This window comes from Mesoplodon bidens (genome assembly GCF_964165515.1).
Source record: "Mesoplodon bidens genome assembly, chromosome: 14".
NCBI lineage: Eukaryota > Metazoa > Chordata > Mammalia > Artiodactyla > Ziphiidae > Mesoplodon > Mesoplodon bidens.
In genome coordinates, this window is record NC_138170.1 from 64817882 (window position 1) to 64838110 (window position 20229).

General features: G+C 37.6%; 1 protein-coding gene across 4 annotated transcripts in view; it reads right to left on the bottom strand.

Moving 5' to 3' along the window:
* The window catches only part of LCLAT1 (lysocardiolipin acyltransferase 1), a 167604-nt gene that overhangs the window by 39028 nt on the left and 108347 nt on the right, over positions 1–20229 (bottom strand). For 3 of the 4 annotated variants that reach the window (XM_081254169.1, XM_081254167.1, XM_081254166.1), the window contains one exon: positions 17639–17701. The exons of the other annotated variant lie outside the window; for it this stretch is intronic. In XM_081254169.1, coding sequence (XP_081110295.1) covers positions 17639–17701 — 63 coding nt within the window. The remainder of the gene's footprint in view (positions 1–17638; positions 17702–20229) is intronic. 4 annotated transcript variants of the gene reach the window in all.

Consider the following 20229-nt stretch of genomic DNA (forward strand, 5'->3'; position numbering starts at 1 on the left):
TCTTAAATGAGACACAGAATTAATGATTTTGGACAAGTCCAGAGTTTAGAACAATCCCCTAATGCTTGTGTGTCCAGGTAGAAGCCTAAGATGGTCGAAGATGAGCAGGATCTCAGTCCAAGATGAGGAGCACAGAAAGGGTAGAGGTGACCTCTAACACAAACCTCACCTCTTTAACCATTTTACTAAAGGCTGGCTTCATGAATTAAAGAGAGCCTTGAGAAGTTATTTCTTGGGGTTCAAACACTGGACCTGGTTGTCTAGTGCAGAAGGAATGAACTATACACTCTTCTGAGGGGCATTTTCCAAGCTGCTGGTAAGATCCAGTAAGATCCACAGTAGCAGAAAGTGTTTGTCGTTTTAAAAACTCAGTAATCTACTCTGCTGTACTGTTACCATAGCTGCAAGGATAATCTCTCTCGTACACACTTATCAGCCCATTATTTCCTGGTAAAAACCCTATGGGTTTTCTATTTGTCTACTTGATTAAATCTAACTACTGCAGCCTAGCACTGGAAAGCCTTTTGAGAGGGAAGCTGGGTGGATACCAACCAACCGGCCCCCCAACCTAACGAGCTGCCCTATCCACCCCATCACTGTATTCGCCCTAACAGCCCACTGTTGGAGTTGGCCCCAAGTCTGTCTTGTTCCCAAGTTTATGCTATTCCTTTCTTCTGCATTTTTGAATTTTTTATTTATATGATACACCAACTGAATTATACTATTTATAAAGAACTTACATGCAACATTTATTTCACTTTGTTGGTATGTCTCTGGCACTGCACTGGAAAAAAAAAAGCAAACAGAAACCTTGCCAAATAACTTAAATGCTTCCATTAAAATGTATTATTTTCTGCATGTGCTAACCTTGGAATATGAAGCTTGCAGCACTGACCATGATAAATGGGTTTGTGCTAAACTAGTCATATTCATGTGAATACTGAAAAGTATTTGTTTGTGGGAAGTTAACTGGCCCACATGGGATTAAACCCACAATCTTGGTCTTATTGGTCTTTAACCAAAAGAAATAATATACTGAAGTAAAGTTAGTGTTCTGCTTTGGTTGTTTTACCACTTCAATAATTATCTTCACTCACAGAGGAACTTTAGTGTTGAAAAATCGCCCAGAAATACTACAATAGTTCTTGGCATGTGGTAAAAATATTTGAAAAGTGATAGCATACCATATTCAAACTTAGAATCCCAAAATTCAGGCTCTCTTCTGGAAAACTATGCAGACCTATTATTTGAAAACACTGATATAAATATCACCTTGATATAAATAAACCTTTCTAACGTATTATTTTTAAATGTACCTTATTAAGGTCGGCAAAAGCTGAGAGTAGCTGAGTCTTGATGGACGGGTAAGAACGGCATTCCAAACAAGGGCAAGTGTTCCAGTTGAGCATGAGCACAATGTGTTCAGGAGGCACTGAGAACTCAAGTTTAGCAGAATGAAGATAAGGTGAAGGTATCAGTGTAGCTCAAGTTAGAGCTGGCACGTAACTGTACTCAATACAATAGTGATTGGAATGAATGATGAAAACTTAAGAAAACTTCTGGGCCTACTATAAGGATCAGGGAGAGAGTGGGCCTAAGAAAAAGACAAGGAATGGGAAGCCAGACAAGAAGGAAGGAAGGTCAGGAGAGCTTGCTGTACACCAGTAATAATATATTACAGGAAAGTACCTAAAAGAAAATAGATAAAAGATCGGAGGAATTCAGTACTAAGAAATGGGTGTATACAGACAACAAAATGAAAACTGATCCTCTTTAAGTTTCAGGGAATAAAAGATACATAATAAACCTCTTACTCACAAAAATGCTATGTTTAAAACTGATCTTTAAAGAACTTAGAAGGAAAAAAGGTCAAAGACAAACCAATAAACTCTATAGGCAATCATTTCTGAAAACTAGCATTAATCAAGGGGATAGCCTTTAGGTTCATGATTTATGGGGGGAGTACATATGTATATAATGCTCATTTTATGCTTCATTAAAATATTTGAGGGCCTCCCTGGTGGCGCAGTGGTTGAGAGTCCGCCTGCCGATGCAGGGGGATACGGGTTCGTGCCCCGGTCTGGGAGGATCCCATATGCCGCGGAGCGGCTGGGCCCGTGAGCCATGGCCGCTGGGCCTGCGCATCCGGAGCCTGTGCTCCGCAACGGGAGAGGCCACAACAGTGAGAGGCCCGCATACCGCAAAAAAAAGAAAAAAAGAAAAAAAAAAAAATTTGAGGATTATATAACAAGATTCCAGTATAGCATAAACTTTGTAGACACCTTTAAAAATGTCCAATACTTTGTTTTATTGTTTTTTCCTAGAGAAGTATTATGTACTGTTTCATTTCAATTAAAATAGAATTCCTGAGACAAGAGTAGAAAGATGGGAGATCACAATTTTATACACTGCAAAGAAGTAAGAGACCTTCCCACATGATGGTTAATCCAACAGAAAAAACTGGCCACTTTGGTGTAAACACCTGAGAACTCTGGTTTTGAAAATATGTGTATAGGCCCCCCCACATATTATTAAAGGAATCTTAGTAAATGAGGCTAAATGAAACAGCAGTACAACTTGATGCAAACTCATTACTTGAAAACGAGTAAGTCAAAAAAAGGAATTCATAAAAGAACTCTAGTCAGGGATTATCTAACAGTCAATTATCTAACAGATTATCTGACAGATACATGATCAAATGGAGTAAAAATGTTTAGGGTAGAATCTAGATGGTGGCTATATGAGTGTTCACTGTTAACTTCTTTGAACTGTGCTCTATGTTTTTAAATTTTTCATAAAGAAATGTTGGATAAAAACCAACTAGGTGAATCTGCAGGACTATGTGAATTCAGAGGAAAACGTATTCTGACATGAACAAGTTTCTGAAACTTTTGATTATTTTCCCTTAATTTTTATTAGAATAACATATACGCACAGGTTAAAAAATCAAATAGCACAATAAGGCTTGTAATGAAAAATAGCAGGCCCCTACCATATCCCTAAGTTTCCAGGTCCTAAAAACATAAGTGTGAAACTACAAAAACTTTATTAAAATATAAAACCTATATTACATTTCTTGTGTAAGTTTTTTTTAAAAAATGAATGTGTGGGGAATAAAACGAATTGCAGAGTCATGGAATGACAATTTTAGAATTTTCCACGTTCTGATGAAACTCATAGGAAGCTGTCTTCTACAATGTCACAAAATCTCTTCTGCATTAACGGGAGAGGAAGTGAAGACATCACAGTGAAACACAGGGAGCCCAACACAGCAGCAGTTTCTTAGTGGTGCTGCTTATACCTTAGGCAAGAGAAAGAGGAGAAAGCTCAGCGAAGAAACCAAAACAAGTTAATCGCTGAGACCTGAAAATGTATATCATTGTACAACCCATTGATTAAAAGCCCAACCTGACTGAAATATCACATGAAAGGATTGGATTATATTTCCTTGAAATTTGTTTCAGGGAAAACTTTCTGTTATTCTCCAACTAGACAGATGCTAGGATCAATCCCAGGTAAAATATACGGACAATATGCCATTTTGCCAGACTTTTAAAATTTTTCATGTGGAGTTTGCAGACATACCAAGATTTAAGTAGTACGTTCAAATTCTTGATTAGCTGGCTAGGGATACTCTTTTTTAAAGGTGATGGTGAATTCTAATTAAATCATCCTGACAATAATTAAAATGAACAATTTGCCAAGTACAGGAACAATATTTTCTTGAGTATGACTTTCTTTGGAAAGACAAAATATAATCAATCTGCTATTTTACTGAAGTTTCAGTATAATATTCTCTTAATAGTTTTTAAGACTTACTCATTTCATTTCGCCTTAAGTAATTTAGACAACTGGAAATAGCACTGGATTTCTTGGCTGTTAACTTACATGAACTGAAAGAGTTAAAGAAGATAGAAAGGTGAATGAAGAGATGAGGGGCAGGCAGGCAGACTGATATGCAATTAAATAACACTAACAAAAGTCCAGGAGATACAAAGTCCAACTTTGTCATATAAAACAAACTTCATTTTAGTATAAATGTAAAACATGCCTTAGTTTTCAAGTAACAAATATGGTTGATCAGGAAAAACTTCTTATAGACTTAAAACATTATCCTAAAATATTTAATTCTGCTCTATAGAATCACAGAAAGGTCATGGTCAAAATCAGCATAACTAGTAAATGTAATTATTTTTCCTAATGGAGTCTTAGACTTGGCTCATTATTTAGTTTCATCTCACAGAAAGCGGATTTTCAACTGTCGAGAACAATTTTTGAATAATAGTTTTGAGATACATCTACTAAAATCCTTGATAAAATTAACCACCTGTGGATGCTTTGTCATAAATAATGAACATTAGTTTTGAAGGGATATATGGAATTTATGATCATATGCCAGAATATACTATCTATTGGATTTGATTTTAAAGTCCTTCAACTAAGCCTTATTCTATAGCCATTCAACATTGAAGGTAGGGAATTCAAGAGCTCTTTAATTTGGGTTAACTGGGAAGATCTATTTTCCAGTTCAGATTGCTTCAAGAATGGCATTTTTGTTGCCTCAAGTATATTTTGTGAAAGGAAACTGCTAGTAACAGGTTGGCAAATAATAGTTCCTATTGGACATACCTTAATAAACAGGTGACTCTTGTTATCATTTGTAATCAATCCAGTAACTGAATGGATATAAACGGATGCTATTAAAATATATGAAATGGATTAAACAATCCCCCAGCAGTTTCATTCACACAGTTCTCTGCTTGGCAACCCCCTTCCTTATACATGAAATAATGATATATTTCAGTCCTGCTCTATAAACAATATAACTCATTCTGAATTGAGAAAGTCACATTAATAGGGCTTCACTATACGTGAATATAACTACTAAGCTAGGAAAAAATGTTTTCTTGTCAATCAAATTGATTATTTAATATTCCTTTCTTTTAATGCATGTTGGAAAATGAGAAAGGGATCGGAGAGGGAAGAGTACAAAGTACCCATTCATCCACTGTTACGGAGTGTTTGGTAGGTGCTAAGCCCTGTGCTGAGAGCTGGGATCACAAAGATGAACCATAACTCTCACGACATTAACAGTCTGGTAGGAGAGATAGGCATGTAAATAAACAAATTACTATGCTACCAATTTGAGAATGTACAAGATACAGGGACATTCAAAGGAAGGAATGAATATGGTGGAATGGGTGCGGTGGGGAAATTTCTAAGAAGAGCAACAGCCAAGCCCCATTTTCAAGGTGTATAGGTATCCACCCCTAAACTACATGGGGGTATTTAAAACAAAGAGAGAGACAAAAAAAGATGGAATGGTGTAGTGTGTTGTTAATTTTTCACATGTTTGTTCCCTTAATGGCCTGTGGGCTTTAGATTATTAGGGAAGACAGGTCTATGTTTTTTTTATTAAGTATTGTAGTTTCAGGGTCTGGTTATAGGAGGTGCTCAATACAACTTTTGTAAGATTATTTCCTCTGTTAACATAATATTCCAAATATAATACATGAATATAAAACACTTGTTTTTTAACATCTGTATACATTGATAACCTAAATTTAAAAGTTAAATAAATATATTATTTTACTTAATGCAATAAAAATAGTTCCGGGGCTTCCCTGGTGGCGCAGTGGTTGAGAGTCCGCCTGCCGATGCAGGGGACACGGGTTCGTGCCCCGGTCTGGGAAGATCCCACATGCCGCAGAGCGGCTGGGCCCGTGAGCCATGGCCGCTGAGCCTGTGCGTCCGGAGCCTGTGCTCCGCAAGGGGAGAGGCCACAACAGTGAGAGGCCCGCCTACCGCAAAAAAAAAAAAAAAAATAGTTCCAAAAGGACTTTCATGTTTTGACCTTAAAGGGTGCAACATAAATAGTCTACTTCTTAATTCAATGCTAAACTCAAAGCTCAGGTGCTGCAGTCTGTACCTGAACGTCTAATGAGTAATAATTATGATGTGTTTATATGGAACACATAAGTGTGGCCCAGGTACTGAGCTAAATTCTTTACAGAGATTATGTCATTTGTTGCTGACAATAATCCTAAAAGGCGGGTATCCTCATTTTACAAATGTGATGAGGATAGTTTAGCAGGTTGATCATCACACTCTAGTTTGGAAAGTAACATTTTTTTCTTCTATAGTTGTAATACACACAATTTTAGTTACACAAACTGTTTTTACAATGCCCTAATCTGTGAAAGTAGCACCCTTTTATCTGCTGATTGACAAATGCAAAGCAAACTGCATATCAGCTACCCAAATTTACCTCTAAGTTAAAGGACTGAAAAGAAGAGAACATTTTAGAACATTAAACTTGTATCATCACAGCATGCTTTGATGTTACAAATCATACAGTGTATTTCATTAGTGATATCTGGAAAAGTAATGGCTGGCACATTAATTAGCCTGAGGCACATCCTTGCTGGTTTATAGGTACTTACCGTTTTTTCTTGTTTTAATATGATATTTGGCAACCTTGAACTTGTTTTATTTGTGTAAAAATACATTGACCTGGCCCTTTTGCATGCTCAAGTATCTGAGTTTTCTATGTATATTTAACATTCCCATGTTACCACCTGCTGCTAGATAATTAGTTCCCAAAACTCTGAGTTTCAAGCAGTGAAACATAAGATGATCTGTTTTAATGTCAAGTTTCTATTCCAAATTTGTAATTTGCCTATTATTTTCCCTCTGCTGTGTAGGAGCCATGCCTCATCACTCCCAGAATATATATTAGACCCACCATCACACTGAGTGGCTAATAAATAGATTTACTGCTTCTTGGTAGGGCAAATAAAATCTTATTCTTTCTAATGCATTCTTCACTTCTTTTTAGAAATCAAGTGATTTCCTTGCCACCTATAAAACTGTTTCAGCTAACAGATAGCTAAGCAACTACCTTTTTTCCTATCTAAAAAGCAATCTCTCAAAACCCCTAGTTAGAGTATTGTAAGATCAGTGGTAGAAGCTTAAAGTGAATAGCCGACAAAAACTACTTTAAGTGATGTTTTAAGCCACATCTTCTTCACCCACAAATATTCTAGAATTACTAGGAGTTTGGCCGAAGGCCCTTCCTAAGCAGAAGGATCCAGAATTCTTATAGACAAATCAGGTTCCAAGAATCTTCTCTGGATACTCTAGGAACAGAATGACTATATGAGTGAAGTCAAGTACACCAGAAGGGCAGAGCTGAAGGCGGATGTCCTTGAACTCTCACCATGAGGAAACATAATTATCATCCCTGTTTCAAAACAAACAATTCAATAAAATAAAATTGAAAATGCCATATAGAAGACAGAAAAACTTAGACTGAATCACCTCTTGGATGCTGGGATTTATTACAAGGGATCCTTTTCAAATGCTGGACAAACAGCCAGAAAGCATCCTTGCCTGTTGCTAAATATTCGTCAAAGACAGAAAGCTTGTACAATCAACAGCAGGCCCAAAGGGAACTACAAAACCAGTGGGTGGAAGTTCATCCCTTTATAGTAGGATACACTGATATGCTTTGAATAACAAAGGTAAAATAGCTTTTACTTATAGTTTATCTATCTACGGGTATACAAATCTGTGGTTTGTTTTGTTGCTTTCATTTCTACAGTGTAATACATAAACTTAATTCACTCTAATAATACTAGTGCTTAAAGAACAGACATCCAATTTCAATAGTTTTATAATTTGGGAATTAGGTGAACAGGAGAAAAATATAATTTATTCAGCTGTATGTCTTAATTTAAATCTTTAGTAGCTGGCAATACACTATCCCCTTTCTCTACTTTTTTCTCAACGTGGCACCCCTCACAGTGATTCTCCAGGCTTAGGATAAACACACATTCCAGTACCACCCCTTCCTCCATTCATCCAATTAAAAATAAATAAAAGCAAGGTCAGCATCCAGCTCTGTTGCAGAGAACTCCAACGTGATATCCTAGAAGACTTCTTGTTACTGTGTTGCATACACTGACTATAAACCCCAGAGAGATGACATTTTGTTCTCAATAAAACTAAATGTGGAATTTGAAGACATAATATTTTTTAAGTGTTCTGAAGCTCACTGTCATGAAAGGGCTATGGCAGTAGGAAGTTCCAAGTGAACCTAACTGAGATTTAATATCTGATGAACTGGAAAGCAGGCCAATTTGCCAAACAACCAATTTGCAGAATTTACAAAATGTACTGTTTACAAAAATCTTGTTTAACTATCAAGTTTGTAGCAATTCAGATTGGAAAGGAAAAAGCATTTTAACAACTTGTGAAGACTTCTGCAGTTTTGATTGGCTTTCATTGGGTGTTTTATTAATTTGCTACAGCTGGACATAATTGAGGGGGAAGGGGCAGAGACTGAAAGGGAAGGGGAAAGTCTGAAGCCTCAGAATCCCGGAGCTCTGGCTCCCAACAGCTGTACCAGCAACTCCGTATGGCTTTGCATCCGCTTTCCTGTCCCCTCCCCGCCTCTATATGCATGAATGTAGGGCCGAGTAAAGAGACCCTCTGAGGAGAATGTCTGGGGCCCAGACACAGGAGCAGAAACTGGTAAAAAGGAGGGCAGGAGAGGAGGGCAAGGTGCTTTTCCCCAAGGACTGAGTCCCAGGGAAAGAGAAGATTCTGATTTTCTGACAGAGGGATTTCTGTCAGGATGAGAGAATACAGGGCTGCCTGGCCCTTGGGGAGCTGGCAACTTGGGGAGACATGCAGCCATGCCCGAGGCAGCGACACAGTGTCTCATGCCCGTGGACTGCAGGGAGAACTTCTACCAGAAGGTCAGAGCCCATGAGACAGCAAGACTTGGAAATGCTTGGTGGACACTTGGACAGAGATGATGAGGTTCCGCAGCCATGCTGGAGGGGCTCCAAGATGGGACTTTTTGATATTAACCCAAACTCATCTGCATCTTTAGGCCAGGAGGACTTGGGGACATTTGGAATTATCTTTTAAACATTGTTCTTGAATTAAAATCAAGTGGAGCAACTTGATTTAATTCAAATCAAGAGTCAAACTATTTGTCTAAAGGGAGAACTGTTCAAAAAAAAACTTTGCCGTAAACAGCTTGAGTTCTTCATACTATAGATATTGTTAGGAAAGGGAGGAGATTATAAACTTCAAGTTTTAACTCATACCATTTAGTTTCCATTTTCTCTTATATTATCTGTCATCCTACTCTCTGAAAAATTAAATTAGATAAGCCTATTTTTATACATATAAAAACCTTATATTCTTACAAGAGGACATTTCAGGCTTCAGAACTTCAAAAGATAACTTAATGCATCAGAGTCTGTATCTTTGAATCTTAGAATTTTAAATTCAGTACAGCCAGTTTCTATTTAAAGTTTCCCTAATGGGTTTTCTATTTCTGAGAAATTTTATAATAACAAATACAGTTACTAAAAATAATCTCTTTGAAATTACAGTAACCGAGAAACATGAGAAAGATGTTGCATTCTGTAGTCTCAACGTTATTTTTTTTAAAGCACTACCATGTTTAAATAACCACAAATTGCCAAGAAGTTTTATAAACAAAAAGAACTGAAGATTCTTGAAATCTCAGAAAATCATCAGCTTCTTAGAATTGAGGGAGATCTCAGAAGTCTTCTAGTTCTATCTAGTTTATCCTGGCCCCCAATTCTCCCTAAACTACCCTCAAGGCAGGGGATGTTTCTAGAAGAAGGAAATGTCCATGAGGGTCAAGTGTTGGTGATGGGGCAAAAAGGGACAAGATGGGTTTTACGACACGGGAGACTGTTCCGGTTCAGTGGGACACGGGGGTGGGAGACTGACTGCAGAGCTCATGAAGTCATTAGGGGTGAGGTTGTAGTGACAGCGTCCACAGCTCTTCTAAGAAGCTTGTATCTGAAGGGAAGAAAGAGGTAGAGGGAAAGCTGGACTAGGGGCAGGGATTGAAAAGTGTTGTGCAATTGTGCAGTTTTTTCCTTTTCCTTTTTAAAGACTAAAGACATCTGAATGACATTAAATGCTGAAGACAGGAACCATTAGTAAGTTCAAGTTTACAGCTATGGTAAAGAAAGGGGACAGAGGTTAAACTGAAGTTTCCTGAGGGAGCAGAAGGGTATGGGATACATTGTGGAGATGGAAAAAAATGAAATGAGATTTTAGGAGGATGAGCTCTTTCATTAAAACAGGAAGCAATGAGTATAGACTCTGCTAATCTGTAGGTCTGAGGGAAGAAAGAGAAGGGAGTTCTGGTTTGATGGTGTCTGATTTCTTTGCGAAAGAAATGGGGGCAGGAGGATGGGCGCTGGAGTGTTGAGGATGGGCAGGGGAGGCTTAAAATTGCTACTGCAGAGAACAGGAAAACTGGCCAGGGAAATACAGAAAAACAGCCAGCACTGAGGGTTCTTTGGAGATACGCAACTATACTGGGTTGGAGAGTGTCCATCCCCACCGCCCCCCACCACCCCACAAATCCAGGTCCACTGGAACCTCAGAATGTAATCTTATTTGGAAATAGGGTCTTTGCAAATGTAATCAGTTAAACTGTGATAAGGCTGTACTGAATTAGGCCGGGAGCTAAATCCAAAATGAGTGGATCCTTGTAAGAAGAAGAGAGACCCAGGGAAGAAGGCCACGTGAAGACAGAGGCAGAGATTGGAGTTATGTTGCCACAAGCCAAGGAATGCCAAGGATTGTTGGCAACCACTAGAAGCCAGAAGAGTCAAGAAAGGATTCTTCCCTAGAGACTTCAGAGGGAGCGTGGCTGCTGACACACTGATTTCAGGCTTCTAACTTCCAAGAGAATAAGTTTCTATTGTTTTAAGCCAACCCAGTTTGTGGTAATTTGTTACAGCAGCCCTAGAAAACTAATACAGCAACAAAGAATTTATTTTGGCAGTAATCTGAATGGTTTGGGGGATTTTCTCCAGCGGAGCTCAAAGCCAGTGCAGGTAGAGCAAAGGCAGTCAGCTGGCGAGACCCAGGATTGCACCTCTACCAGGAGTGTGCCCTAGGGCTAAGGTGCTGAGGATACTGGCAAGAATATGGTTTAAAGGATGGGCCACAGAGTATAACTGGGACTGGAGAAAAGAGTGCAGGCAGGTGAATGATTATGAATAGGGAAAAAGAATACAGGCATTTAGGGAAGAGAGATCTTCACGAGAGTAAAGAATAGCTACCGGGGGAATAACTTACCAACAGTTGTCATGTGAGACTGTCATCAGAGAATGAGATGTTTAAATTTGATGTTTAACAGGTAGAGCAAATCCAGAAGACAAAATTCAAAGTATGAAGCAGATAATGGATAATGGGGAGATCAAGAAACTGAGCTAAATGTGTCATCATATACATGAAATTACCTACGAGGATGGCTTGACCAGGGATGGAGTGGAAGGCTAAGCCAGGTGCTAAGTCTCCTCTCTCCACTGAAATGAAGGCTGAGGCAGAGAATGGAGAGATGGTTTGATTGATATCTAAGAGGAGTAAAAGTTGCTGTATTTAGACACGAAAGGCTCAAAAAAGAATCAAAAAAAATGTTTTGAACTCCAAGGTACACTAAGTCAGAGGTGAATTAAGAACATCATAAGGTAGTAAGATGTGACAATGAATTGCTTTCACTTGAGAGGGCAAGAGGAAAGTACCCACCCCACAGATGACTGAGATAATTTTTCTTATTTAGCTCATATTTCTCTTACCGAGATTGTAACTTGGCTGTTACAAAGTCACTCTGATATCTAACACTTTACCTTTATTTATGTCATTTAAGGAAGCCTAGAGTTTTTAAAATACAGTGATGTTGGTTCCTTATCAGGACAGCGATTGGTTCTTCCTTTCCCATGGGCATCAAAAAACATTGTTCAAAAGAAAGATCACTGATACATCATGATGTGCTTGAGAAGCAAAGGACATCAATGAAGACACAAGACCTTAATATCAGGCTCTAGAATAGCTTAGCCAGTTTTACGGATTCTAATCATTACAGAGGTCTAGTAACCTTAAAGTAGAAAAAAGTCAGACTAATTGTCATCACTGAAAGATTTTTTTTTCCTTAGGCTGCATCATCAACTATGACCAATTTTAGACAATAATTAACTAGACAATTACAAGGAGAAATCCAGAGAACCTTCTAGAATACTGTCAGAGTGTGGCCATCAATCTCTACACTATGCAAAGCAGTGATCTTTTTAAAACTTCTTTAAGACTGTGGCATCTGCACCTACAAAACATATGATATCTTGAATGGATTCATTAAAGTCACCAAGAAGCCTTCTTAAAAAAAGCCATTCTAGATATGAATCAGCTAACCAGTATAATTAACAACAAAAACAACTACTGAAACAACAAAGCTGTTTTTGGTTATATGTTTTGAGGGCTGGAAAAAGGGGGGAGCAAGAGCAGAGTAGACAACAGGCTAACAGTATAGAAAAGTGAGGTTCATGTATGCAATTGCAACACAAACTGGGGCATCTTTTTTTTAATTGAAGTATAGTTGATTTACAGTGTTACATTAGTTTCAGGTGTACAGTATAGTGATTTGATATCTTTATAGACTTACTCCATTTAAAATTATAAAATTTTGGCTATATTCCCTGTGTTGTACAATATATTCTTATATCTTATTTATTTTACACCTAAGTTACACCTCTAAATCACCTTCCCCTATCTTCCCCTACCCCTACCACTAGTTACCCACAGATAACCACTAGTTTGTTCCCTGCATCTATGAGTCTGTTTGTATTTTGCTATATTCATTTGTTTTATTTTTTAGATTCCACATATAAGTGAAAACATACAGTATTTGTCTTTCTTTCTTTGACTTATCTCACTGAGCATAATATCCTCCAGACCCACCCATGTTGTTTTAAATGGCAAAATTTCTTTCTTTTTAAATCGAAGTATAATTGATTTACAATGTTGTGTTAATTACTGCTATACAGCAAAGTGATTCAGTTATACATATATATATGCAGTCTTTATATATTCTTTTCCATTATGGTTTATCATAGGATATTGAATATAGTCTCCTGTGCTGTACAGTAGGACCTTGTTGTTTATCCATTCCATATATTGTATAATAGCTTACATCTGCTAACCCCAGCCTCCCCCTCCATCCTTCCCCCAACCCCCTCCCCCTTGGCAACCACAAGTCTGTCCTCTATGTCCATGATTCTGTTTCTGTTTCATAGATAGGTTCATTTGTGTCATGTTTTAGATTCCACATGTAAGTCATATCATATGGTATTCATCTTTCTCTTTCTGACTTCACTTAGTATGATAATCTCTAGTTGCATCCACGTTGCTGCAAATGGCATTATTTCATTCTTTCTATGGCTGAGTAGTAGTCCATTGTGTGTGTGTGTGTGTGTGTGTGTGTGTGTGTGTGTAAGAGAGAGAGAGAGAGAGTGTGCCACATCTTCTTTATCCATTCATCTGCTGATGGATACTTAGGTTACTTCCATATCTGGCTAAAACTGAGTTGTCTTAATACAAGTACAGTTAAATGGCTATAGAAATTCAGGGAAGGGAGAGACTATTTCTAGCTGATAGAATCAGGAAGCTTCATGGACGAGATGGCCACAACTAGTAGTGATCCTTTTTCTCTCACCTTCTTGCCCATTTCAAATATCTCTATGTAATATTTCAGCAGGGAAAAAAAACAAAACAAAAACAAAGTTAAAATCCTGAGTGATTATCCAAAGAAAACACCAGATATGATACGTACACCAATACCTAGGAGCCTGAAAAATCCAATGAGTGGAAATTTAACATTATAGGCAGAAACTGGCACAGAAATGATGGCAGTTTTTGGCAAGATTTCCTTTCCTCTTTCCTCTGCATTATATTCACTTCACTTGATAATACACTGGCCTACTCTGGGGACAATGTCCCCAGACAGACCTAGAATTTGAGGGTTTTATCTGTTCTGAACACTCTTCCCAAGGTGAGAGTGTGACATTTTAGCAGTATCTTGTGAGATACTGTGCTGTGGTTGAGGTGGGAAAACCTGGATATAAATGGATGGATCAGTATCACTGAAATAAGGAAAAAATTCAAGTATGTACTCGCTGGGCCTTGGGTAGGGCCAGTGGCAATCAGGTAGGGAATGCTGCTCTGGCTGTGGTGATGCAGAAGACTACTTTTTACTGCACTTCAGTGAAACAATGAAGCCTATGATCTTGGAGTTTATAAAAATGGAATTTCAATTGTGATTGCTATTTGTACTTCTATATCCATATGGCAAAAGAGGCAATTAGAAGCATCTGAGAAACTTCTGGTTTAGTTCCTCAAATGAATAATACCAAATAAAATTCTGTAACACAAATTAATTAGGATCTAAATACTGAGTTTTATTTTAACAATAAGCCACAACAATATCCTCCTAATTAATACACAGTAAATGACTAGTTATATCTGTTAGCTAACTTAGCTATGTCTTAAACTTGTGTGGGCCAACACTTTAGATACCTACCCACAAAGGAGCTAATTAAAGTATAAAATAGAATGAACTGGTTCATAGAGAGGTCCATCCACCACTCTTATATAATTTGGTGGATTTACTTCATTCATTAATTTATTCATTCACTTTTACTGAACAACACAGGAGCACTGCCCTAGGCAGAGAGAGAAAGAGAAACAGAGACACTGACAAACTCATGATTCTTGCCCCAAAGGAACCTACAAGCTAGGAAAGAAGATAAAATATATTTTCAAATTACACAATTCTTGAGAGTGGTTCAGCTGTTGTAGAAGACCGGAGGGGGATAGATAGCACTGCCAGCTGAAGAGGTCAAGAAATGATCTACCTGAGCTGGGCATAAGAGAACAGGTAGGTTTGAAGAAAGGCAGAAGACGTAAGACAGTTGCAGAAGGTGAAGAGGAGTGAGGTCAGTGCAGGGCAAAGTGAGTCTCCACTTTGGATGGAGCTTAAAGCTACAGTGGGAAGTTAGATTGGGCCTGTAGCACGAGGTCGGAGAGCTCAGCAATGCTTTTTATTGTTTTTATCAGCTTCCTTTTCTCATTTTCCACAGCAACTATTCCAAACTCTCATTATTCACCTCTCTCCCCTCCCCTCCCTACCATAATCATCACATTACCACCTAACCTCTGACCTGAGAGGAGAGCCTTTCATCAGAGCACCCCTCTCTTTCTCACCCTTTACTCCCCAAACCAAAATATATATTCAAGCTCAGCCTTGCTTCCTGCCTTAGAAAATGAGGAATCCCCTTAAGTCTGTTTCTGTTCCTAACCCCTCCTGATTTCTCAGAAAATTTGCTCATCATTAATCCATTTCTCTTCCAGCTTTTCCTCTGTTAAGTTTTCTCAGCCTTTAAAAACACTCAACTCCCCTAGTATCCTTGATGTGGCTTCCCCTTCTGTTGACTGCTCCAGCTCTCTCTTCTCCTTTATCAGCAAACTCCCTGTAGGAAGCATCCAAACTTGCTGTCTCCACTCACTCACATCAATCTGCACTCCACTCACATCTGGTTTCTGGCACCCCCATTCCTGTGAAACTACTCTCTCTAAGGTCAACAAATACATCCTGGTGCTGTACCCAGAGGATTCTTCTCAGGCTTTATATCCAAAGAGTCTATTGGCACCTAGAATTTCAGATAAGTTGCTAATGTTTTAGAAAATGAATCCATCAAAGTCCACGAGTATTGAACCTTGCAAACTGGCCAACTACTGCTGAAAAAGATTGATTTAGATGAAATCAATATTTGCCAATACATATCAAGGGACTCCCTATCTGGGTTTTGAACTTTAAAAACACGGTTTAAGGCATAGCTATTAAAGTTTGGGGTAGGTATTAGGGGATGGGGCTCAGATTTTATGGCTAATTCTGTAGATCACTAGGGGTGACAGGCAATAAGTAAATGGTCCCACACACAAAAAAACTGCAATATAAAATTATGGCCATTTACAGCCATACACAGAAAAGGCAAGATTTTTTTAAGTCAAAACCATTTATAAAAACATAAATAAGATTTTTCTCCAATGATTCTTTCTTAGGAAACAGCTTTGTAATTAGGATGAATCATTCTTTTTTCCTACTATATGCCATCATACAGTTCTGCAAATACCTCACTCATGGATCAAAAGAGATGTAAAAAAAAACATGAGATGCAATTACTTTTACTGAGTCTTCCTTTAAATTGAACATAATTAATACAGAAATCTCAAAATAAAAGACTTTTGGGATGACTATGGTGATGGAAAGCCAACAGATCTTATTTTATCTGAGAACAAGTAGTAAACTGCTTAGGAAGATAATCAACTCTCTTAGAATACTAAGAAGGGAACAATTTACTCACCAGTCCCAGAATATTTATAGTCCTAAATACTACCTTCACAACTCCCACCATTTCTGACTCCTTTTATTTTTCACTTTGTTAGAAGTGAGACTTCACAACAACCAAGACTACCTCTCTAACTTTAGCTCTTACCACTTAAAAGGATGAACTTTGCGTTCCAGTCAGGCCAGTCTCCAACACTGGATCTCCAACCCCGACTGTACTCTCCCAGTATCTTTACCAAATCAAATCCTGTTGTTCCTCAGGATCTAATTCAAGCCCTGGTTCCCTAAATTCTCCCCTTGCTCTGCCAGTTCACTGCCACCCTTCTCTTCTGCCTGGTATACGGTCTCCATGGTACTTGATCATACACTAACTTTCCTAATGTGAACACAGGAGGATATTCATCACAAGTTTTTATTCTCATGCTGTCACCAGCATGCCTTGATTATATAGTATTAACTATAAAAATAGGCTTTACCTAAGATTCAGATTATTTGCATTTACCAAAAAAAGGTATTTTCTTTAGAATATCTAAATACGAATACCTTTCATCATAATTTTAATGACAATGCATACAGGACAAACTTTATAACATGCTTCCCATTGCCCAAATTCTGTTCACCTGTCAAGTCTAAACAAAAGTCAGTACTTCCCATCAAATCCTTCCTAATTTCAGTTCTTATCAATATCCATCCCTAAAGTATTAAACTATAAGCCTTCATTATGACTGATTTAGTAACATAAGAGGCAGCTACAGTCTACTTGAATTATTAAGGAAACTAATATTGGAACCAACATATTAATGACATTTTTACTGATCAGAAAGGTTATTAATAATTTCTTTAACAAAGATTAATTTGTAAACTATTTGGAAACTTTGTTTGGATTACTATTATGAACGTATTGTGGTTGTTAAAATTCTGTTCTCCATGAAAGCAAGTAAGTCCCCTGACCCAGAAAACAATGTTCAAAGTAATTTCCATGTACTCACACCAACAGTGCGAAGTTCCTCTCCTGACTGGAAGCATATCAGGGCCAAGTGGCAGATCTTTTATAATAACAACTAACAGCAGTCTGCAAAAATAGGAATAGTTTGTTGTCCAGCTTTGAGGAGTGCTAGTTAACCGAACTCAGCCAGATCCCCTACCCAAGAGCAGTGATAACCGTGCCCAGAAAAGACATTGACTAATACTTCCTTTTCTGCTATAAACTAGCTCATCACCATTGTAAATCACCAAGAGCTTAATACAATGAGTAAAATCTAGAAAGACTCCTTATGCCTTGACTTCTAAGAAGGTCACTGCTAAGGTTTACGTTTGACTGAAGCAGTTTTTCTTCGCGTGGATAATAATACGCCTTCCCCTCAATCCCTATGCACACACATACTTTAATACCTGGCTTTGACACCGGGAGCCATGTTTTTCTTATTTTATCTTCTGCTAAAGGCCATTTCAAATCTATGAGGAAATGGGAAAGATGTAAATCATAAATAAACTATGAATACAGGATTTTAAAACTTTTGTACAGCAGTCTCAAAAGTTTTGTCAAAATTTCCACGTGGAACCCCAAACTATTTTCAGACAACATTTATACAATGCAAGATTAAGCCAAAGAATGCAGAGTTTGGGGAGGTAATATCTATCAAAGCAAACAGTTGTTAACCTACAGATAAGACAACTCTCAACACAAATTTCTCATATTTAACATCTAAAAATTGTGTAGCACCCTCAAAGGCTTGTTGTTTAAGTCTACAAATAACCACACACTGTAGATTCTTTTAAAGTGCGTTCTATATAATAAATAACAAGGAATTACAGACGGCTGTTTACCTAACAGTACTCAAGTATTTGTGAGGAGTATCTTAGTCACCACAAACAGGCATGTAACATGAGCAACAGAGAACAACAAAGACAAGAAGAGCTCAAACAGGACACTTGCTGTTCAAAGATTTATGATGGCAACTTTTATTCATGTAAAATATTAGAATGAAGACAATCCAACACATTGTAGATTCCTGTTTTTTACATTCAAATGAGACTATGCCTGGAAAAGGCACTTGATAAGACAAAGATTAAGAAATAAATGTACATTAGTGGTTATATTTAATTACTCTTTCAATTACTATTCCTTATGAAAAAGATGACTAAGTCACAATGAAAATTATTTGTATTAAGTTACTAATTATCACAAAATAAACACACTAAATAGGCATGTTGTATGTACATGCATGCTCTGACAAGTCAGTATTCTCATAAGAAGGAGAATACCAGGAATTTGCTCCGTGTGGTCAAATGCAGTACTTAGGTGCAGAGAGAATGAAAGCTATTGAGAACACATGTGCTTTCCTCTCCTACATAACTTTATTATGAGAAAGCAGGTGAATTTGAAAGTTACTAACACACTTTCAACATCTTACATTTCATGTAGCATAGAAAGGCCAACTTAGGATAACTGCACCAGGACTTGCTCTGCTCAGTCCAGATTCTATGACAAAGTACATTCGGGCGCTCTTAGCAATCAAATGATAAATACAGGGATGCCTATATTATAAAATACATAATAGTAAATGTAAATCTAATTATTTTATATAAAATATAATTATGCAAAATAAAATGGAAAAATATTCTTTCATTTAGAAAGCTATTCAGATAATTTTCAACATTAATAAGCAAATAACTTCTATATTTAGTTTCATGTTCCTGTGGCACTGATTTCTGATCAGAATCTATTTTTAAAAAGTGAGGGAGGGCTTCCCTGGTGGCGCAGTGGTTGAGAGTCCGCCTACCGATGCAGGGGACACGGGTTCGTGCCCCGGTCCGGGAGGGCCCCACATGTCGCGGAGCGGCTGGGCCCGTGAGCCATGGCCGCTGAGCCTGCGCGTCTGGAGCCTGTGCTCCGCAATGGGAGAGGCCACAGCAGTGAGAGGCCCGCGTACCACAAAAAAATAAAAAATAAAAAGTGAGGGCACATGAACTTGGTTTGCATGTGCACACGCATAAGCACACACGCACACCAGCAAGGTCAGTATTGTTTTAACAGTACCTTTGCAATTCTCAAAACAAACGTCAATTTATTTAAAAACAAAAATACAAAACGAGAAAAGGTCCTAGCAACTGGAAAAAATATAAAAAAAAATTTTGAATAAGAAAAAAAATCTATAAAGCTAAAAGAGAAAGGGCATAACCTTTAAAAATATGGAAATGAGACACATGCTCAGAAAAAAGGAGAAACAAGCCAAAGCTTTAAAGCTTTTTGGGCAAGCCCAGAAAAGAAAAATGATACATCCACAATGAAATTATATACTACATAAAACAAAAAGGCAGGCATAATTTCCTGTTCAGATGAATTTCTGGATTAAAGTGTCCAGAGCAGTTAGATTCAGGCCAACATTCTCAGCTTCGGTGAGAATAAACTTTGATTTTCATATGAACAGGAAGCTGAAGTATAATATTGTTACATACGTTGTGCATATGCACTGAAACTCTTATTTTGCTTCAAAACAACATTATAAGGACATAAAGATTTAGTGCTTAGCTGCCACTCGGTGAGATAACACCATGATGGCAGAGCTGCCAGTATTCTCTGCTGTTGGTTCAGCTGTCTCACTAATGCTTTCAGAGGGAAAAACTGAAAGAAGAGTTTAATGTATGTAACAATCTTCTTTACAGTTTAATGTATGTAACAATATTCTTTACAGTCAGTATACAGCCTACAGAAAGTTATCACTCAAAGACAATTCCACAAATTTTACTTACAAAGCTTCTTCCACAATTCTAAATTTTAAAATAAACATATTTTGTAAGTGTCACAGTTATCAGCATTTTTCAGTGTACTACTCTTAAGAAAATAATATAAACATTATAACAGAGTATCAGTACTTAGGCATTTTGAATGAGTAAAATACAACTTGTATATAATTTTCACTCATTTGTGAAAATGGTAATCTAACCAATTGGAGAATATATATTTTGAGAATTTTTATTAA